Source organism: Nanorana parkeri, unplaced genomic scaffold (assembly GCF_000935625.1).
Source record: "Nanorana parkeri isolate BGI_ZX_2015 unplaced genomic scaffold, ASM93562v1 scaffold1017, whole genome shotgun sequence".
In the NCBI taxonomy this organism is placed as follows: domain Eukaryota; kingdom Metazoa; phylum Chordata; class Amphibia; order Anura; family Dicroglossidae; genus Nanorana; species Nanorana parkeri.
Genome location: NW_017307285.1, coordinates 559,170 through 565,802, shown reverse-complemented (window position 1 = coordinate 565,802; position 6,633 = coordinate 559,170). Strand labels below are relative to the sequence as shown.

At 41.0% G+C, this 6,633-nt stretch overlaps 2 protein-coding genes across 2 annotated transcripts in view; both read right to left on the bottom strand.

Annotated features, from left to right (window-relative positions):
• Positions 1-2,066, bottom strand: part of LOC108795861 (galactoside 3(4)-L-fucosyltransferase-like) — a 39,792-nt gene extending 37,726 nt beyond the window's left edge. Inside the window, exon 1 of the mRNA XM_018567175.1 lies at positions 2,056-2,066. Coding sequence (XP_018422677.1) covers positions 2,056-2,066 — 11 coding nt within the window. The remainder of the gene's footprint in view (positions 1-2,055) is intronic.
• A 2,195-nt stretch (positions 2,067-4,261) lies between these two features.
• On the bottom strand, positions 4,262-5,176 carry LOC108795860 (galactoside 3(4)-L-fucosyltransferase-like). The gene has a single exon (XM_018567174.1). It carries the CDS (start codon positions 5,174-5,176, stop codon positions 4,262-4,264), a length of 915 nt encoding a protein of 304 aa, XP_018422676.1.
• Between the last annotated feature and the right edge of the window lie 1,457 nt (positions 5,177-6,633).

Below are 6,633 nucleotides of genomic sequence, written 5' to 3'. Positions count from 1 at the left end.
CAATGGAGAATGGCAACCGGATGGCAGGGGCGGCAGTGTTAGATTTTTGTAATAGTTTTTTTCTTACTTTTATTATTACTTTTTTTATTTCTCTTATCGTTTACTTTTTTTATTTTTATAATTTTTGATCTTATTATTGTTTATTTTTTATAATTGTAGGGATCACCCCAGAAGGAGCCGCTGAACGATCGGGTCTTCCATAGCCTGTCTAGGGATTATTAAAAACACATGGCTGCCCCAATAGCACTTACCACTTCCAGTGGTTACCGACAGATTGAAGTCCAGACAATAGCTCCAAGATGATTCTCTTTTATTTCTAAACTCCAGGGAGAGAGGGAAGAGGGTCAGGCACATCCAGCATGAAGGTAGACTCCTTGTACTTGAAACAGAGCAAAGTAACTGCTGCCACCACAGACTTGGACCTTTAAGCCATAGAGGCAATCTGTGTGGAGAACTTCTGGCAAGCAGTACTGTCAAGGGTCTTGTTCTGGCTCAACTTCAGACATGAGTGGCAGACCACTGGGCCTCCAGGCTCAGGCCCCAGTATCCAGGTCTAGACCCCAGCTCAGGCCTAGTCCATTCTATCTCTTCAGCAGCAGGCATCCTGCCCCAGGCCAGGAGGGCCCTGGGGAGGGGAAGAGACTGTTGCATCAGCCACACTCAGCATTTATCTCCTCTCCCAGCATGCATCACTGCTACTGTACTACAGTGATTGGCTGGGAGACATAAATGCACATAGCAATCCTCATTGGCTGTTCTGCCCTGTGTGGTAACACACCCACCCACAGGCAGACACAGCTTCACAGATTGTTCTGTCACAGTTGAACTGAACATAGACTATATAACTATTTTAACACCCCTATAAGTAGGGTGCTACATAATTATTTTCTTATTATTTTCTCATTTTTTTAATCACCTTTCAATTTTTTTATTTAATTATTATTTCTTATTATTTTGTACTAATTTGTTTATTTATATAATAATTTTTTTAATTAATTTTTTTCACTTAACTTTATTGCTATCACACAGGAGCTAACAACCCCTGTGTGACAGCATTTGGAGGTGACAGGTTCTCTTTATTGACCCTGTCACCACCAGGACAGGAGTTCTAGCACAGCACTGTGCTGGAACTCCTGTGACAGCAAAGAGGGGAAGAGCACAGCTCTCCCCTCTCACTGTATACACGGAGCTGCAGGGTTACTTTTAACCCTGCCGCTCTGCTCATCACAACGGCGGCCAGTGAGAGACTCAGCGGCCGAGCGAGGAGAGACATAGGTGCGGGGGGACGACGACGAACAAGCGGCTTCACACTACATTTAGCCTTGCTTTCCCAATGCAGGGCTAAATGTAGAAAAAACTCTTGCTGCCTGGCGCCCGGAACTGCATGTTCCGTGCGTCGGGCATTCAACATTGCTGCCGCCCCTCCACTCCCTGCTGCCCTGAGGCCAGGCTTCGGTGGCCTTGTGGGGAATCCGGGCCTGTGTGTGGCTGTAATTTACCTCAGGCTGAGAGGATGGGAAAGCTAGAGTCAGCTGCAGTGGTGCAGTAATTGCTATTAGGGGGCATATGTTACACATTGGTGTGATGCAGTAACAAATTTAAGGTACTGTATGTGCAACACATTTTAGAGATGCAGCGCCTTTCTTTCAGAATGTTGGGACACATTTTTAAAAATGTTACAGCACTAAAATCTAAAGCATTAACCCCGTAGAGGGGCAGTAAGAGAATATTATTACCTGTCAGACTCCCGAAAAGGAGCAAAACCCCAGAAACTTTCCACACACTGGTCTTAAAAAGCACCCTGCGGCAAACAGACATAGTAGTTAATACCAGAAAGTGCTAATGCAGGGGCCAGTTGCTCAGTTGAGACAGTCTTTACCCCTCAGGTACACATACTACTAGGTGAGTCTACATGGACAGGATGCCACTAGGTGGTGTATCAAGGCCCTCGACCTGTAAAGCATCCTGTGACTAACTAATGCAGCACATTCGGTGTCTGGAGAGCGCCACAAGCAGGACCCAATGCCCAAGGGGCACATTATAGCCCATACCTACGTTGCCGTCATGGCAGACTTTGGGTACAGCCTCCAAGGCAGTGTCGAGGATCATCCGAGCCTGAAAACTGCAAAATAAAAAAATAAGCTCTAATGGCTCTGCAGTTTACAAAATATAAAAATATGTTAATATTAATAAAGGAATGTTAAGTAAAATTGGGTTTCTTCTCTCTGATGAGAAAAGGGGTCTATTCTCCTAAGGATTATAGCAAAAAACTAAAGCATGATGGCAGTGGGAGGGGTTATATCCTGGCTGACTAACATCTTTTGTTTGCCAAATGTGTCCACTTTTCCTGTATGCAGCAAAATAACCTAAACATCTCAGAATCCTTCTGACCATGTGCGTCTTATTGAATGATAAGGAAATATGTATTTGTACTGTTGTCCTCTGCATATTTTACATATTGTATAATTGTGTTGCATTAGATCACTTATAACCGATGTCACACCAAATCATGATTCTTATTGAAGATGATCTCTGGCTTGTCACCCTCTTTTTTAGATGACTGGTCTTGATTATATTTTGGGAAAGGGTCATTCATTTTTAACTTTTAGGGGTTTTAACATTTGTTGGGTTTCTATGGGTGATTTGATGTTTCTAGTACTTTCACTACACTTTATCTTTTAGATTGTAAGCCCTCACGGGCAGGGCCCTCCTTACCATCTTGTCTTAAATTGTATTGTGACTGTAATGTCTTCCTTATATTGTAAAGCGCTGTGCAAACTATTGGCGCTATATAAATCCTGTATAATAATAATCTTTTGCTTATTGTTTTACATTTTCTAGTGGTGGAGATGCTGTTTTTTTTGCAGAGGGTTTGGTTAGTCTTGGTCTAGTAACTCACTCTCTGGTCTGTACACTCGGTGGCGCTGGATTTGTTTTATGTCTCAATGTTAGAAAGATCCAATCCTTTTTTTAAAAAGTTTACTACAAATAGTCCTGAAAAATTGTTGAAAGTTCACACAGACATTTGTATTTAAACCAATCATTACAGTACTTTGTAAATCAGTGTTTATAAATCATATTATCATATCTGTATCAATGACATCTCTCATAGCTGCATAAATTACAGTTTGTCTAGATGACAGCCTGCTTGTAATTAAATAACGTAGATCTGAACTGCTCTCCTTGCAGTGTTCCACAGGTGTAACAGATGGGCGCTTGTAGTGACTGCACCAGGTGGTGCCATGCAAAATCGCAGTTGAAAAAAGGAGATGTCACCAGAGTGGCAATGCAATTATTAACACATTTCTTAGTGGAATGCCACACAAGTCAGATAAAACCGACATTTTGGGACCACACTGGGTCTCTTCCTGAAGACATCACTATCTTTCCTAGTGGAATGGACTCTGTGAGGCCCTGAAGCATTGGCTTTATCTGCCTAATGTAACATTGATCTGGTGACAGGGTCTCATTAAATGTGATTATGCTGTATTAGTCTTTGTAAAGAGTTGGTGAGGTAAGCAATGTTAGACAACAGATTTTCCTAAGTAAAGGTTTTTCTTTTAATAAACAAAGAAAACTAGGTGTAGTAACTACCGGTGACTAGATTTACAATGTATATGAACTCATTTTATGTATTAAATCTGCCACATTCATCAAATAGTGGGCACCTCCAGGTAAACATAGGTAGCTTCTTCTATGTTCTAGAGTGGGCAGGGCTTGGTAAACCTGGGGATAGGTAAATGTAAACTTCTGAAACTGGTTAGCGATTGGCCCTCTCCTCCCCCTTTTCTGTGCATCATTATTGGTCAATGAGGAGGCCCATCACAGATATGGACCAATAGAGGCACACAGAAAGTGGTAAAGTGCAGGGCCATGCCTTGACATCATCTCGAATTTGAGATTTACAGAAGAGAATGCCCTGGGGTTGGGGGCTTCCTAGTGTCTCTATGATATATCAGAAGGCCCTTATATACCTCTGAAGATGCCTGCTATTTAATGGAAATAGAAGGCATGTAAATCTGCTCCTATATATCTATTAAGTTGTTTGTTCAGATTTAAAGCATTGCTGACAATATCTAACCACGGTGTTCCGAGTAGTATGCAAATTTGATTCAACCTTTGACTTTCTAGCTTGGCTTAAAAATTTAAAAGGGAGGCTCATTATCGGTTTACATGGGCAACTGTTATTTTCTGTTCAGTCACTCATATGCAAGGCTCTTTGTATCTTATAAACATTAATAACAATGATCATATCTATTTGTCATGTGAACCATTTGCCAAGACTAAATATGGTTCTATATGGAGGGGCATTTTGCAGTTCTACACATGCATGGCAGTAATGCACAATCCAAGAAACATTTGCCACTGGCCTCAGTTTTGATCTCCATTTGAAGTATTCCTGGTATTTTTGATCATTTCTGTCCAGTTCAAGCAGGTAGGAAGCCAGCTCTTTTGCACTTGGGAAGTCATCCACATGAATGAATGAATCAGATGGAATAAATCTCTCATAGTTTTCTCTGGGTGGGCCAAGAACCACCGGGACAGATCCAGACAGAAAAGCAGTACGCCAGAGTTTTTCTGTTATATAGTCTGTATGTATTGAGTTCTCAAAGGATAAATAGAACTTGTATTTAGAGATAACCATATGAATGCTCTCCCTGGCTAAAGGTAGATGTTGTCTACCATAAACATCTATAGGTATATGATTTTTCAAATCGTTATAAAGCTTGACCCGTCTGGAACTCGGATTCCAGTTACTGACAATCCAAGCCACCAGCTGAGACTTATTTGAGATTGTATAGTTTTCAGCGACTTCAATCTTCTCTAACCATCCATAAGGAGTGAAGATATCAGAGTCACTTCTATAGGACATTGTGAGGTTGATGAGTTTGTCCATGAAGCTCAGGTTTGGACTGTGACTTGGAGATTCCAAGTTAAACCACACCCAATATTGTCCTTCAGGCCTTGGCATCTGAGGCATCTGCTTTCTGGATCCACATACATCCCTGTGATGAAAGACGACTGCATTTGCCGTGTTATACAAGCTACGGTTGGCTGTAAGCAGGCACCGAGGACTATCAAAGGGTTTTGGACAATTATTTAAAGGGAACTGATGACCAAAAGGCCACGTCCATAACAAGAGAATGAAATCAGGTTCAGACTTATAGGGAGCCATGGGACTTGTGCAGTTGGAACCCCTATTAATGATGTGATTATTACTAAACTGATTATAACTAAACAGCAAAAAGGAAACAAAAGCTTGGATGAGGAATATAGCAAAATATTGATAACGAGATGATGGCTGTTGTGATGACTTCATTTCATACCTAAATACAAAAAGAACAGAGACAACTCAGTGTTCAATATAAACAAATCCAAATACCAAACACAACCAAAGAAAAAAAAGTGGAAAGTCACATTATAGCCAAATGTTGGCTAACATTGATATTTCCTTTTTTGTATTTTTTTCTGACAAGTTGATTTGCATTCTGGGACTTGACTAGCTTCAAATACCCATTAAGCGTACTGGGTATGCTCAGTTACCATTGGCATTACAAAAGCTACAGTATGTTATGGTGCCAGTCTCCCACAAATAGGTTTTATTTCAAGTAGAATAAAGAAAAAGATAACTGTGGAATGCAGACATTAGAGAGCCATTCAAAGGTTGGGGTCTTGTGGGAGGAGCGGGACATGGCCATTCTTGGCAAAACTCACACAAGAGACTCCAAGAGTTGGTAGTCGAGTTAACTTACCAATGCCCATCTGGAACTATTTAGGTTAAGTTGGCCAATAACATAAAACAAAAGTAAAACCCTTGACAAAGTACTATAAAGAACCCAGAAAATCTGGACAGAAGCATTAGGATTATCACCTACAATCTTATAATACAACTGCTACGACTTAGTTGATGGTGTGTTAGTTTTGCATGCCAGGCACAATAGTTTTTAGCTCAGGACTTTATGAAGCTGAAATTAAGCAAACAGGTAACCGTGCCCTGATTGTTCCTAAAGTGCATGTAAACTCTAAACTTAACGCTCAGTATATTTGACATCATGCCTCACTGTATACAGTTTTTGTAAGCAAAGAATGTTTTCTGAACCTGCTGCAAAATTGCTTACCTGGATATCCTACCTGTAACATCAGTTTCTGTTGAAAACTGACAATGCTACAAGTCGCTGTCTCACACTTAACAGTAATGTTATCAGCTTTCTGGACAGCAGCACAGCGTTTTCAGCCTGCAACAGGCAGTGCTGTTGCTGGCAGGATCTCCGGGTAAGAAATTTTGCAATATATTTTTTTCTAAGTAGCTCTGGGTCAGTTTATTTTTGTTCTCCAGTTAGGGATATTCCCCTTACTTTCTCTCTCAATGTCTGCAGTCAGGAAGTAAGGAGGAATCTCTCTACCTGGGAGCTAATTAGCAGTAAAAACCTGTCAAACCTTCTAGTTCTCTCTCTCCCTATCCAAAAAAACAGCATTGTCAGCCTTGTCTGTTGAATAGGGATGAAGTTCAGGTTCACCGCCACCATGTGTTTGAGACAAAAGCTGCATGTTAGAGGTATGTAGAATGAATGCAGGATTTTGCCGCACTGAATTCATTGCAACCATGATGCACTGACTAGACTTTGAACTTAA

What these genes read in the sequence shown, in the direction of transcription:
- LOC108795860 (XM_018567174.1), bottom strand. Translation starts at nt 5,176, where the DNA reads ATGGCTCCCTATAAGTCTGAACCTGATTTCATTCTCTTGTTATGGACG.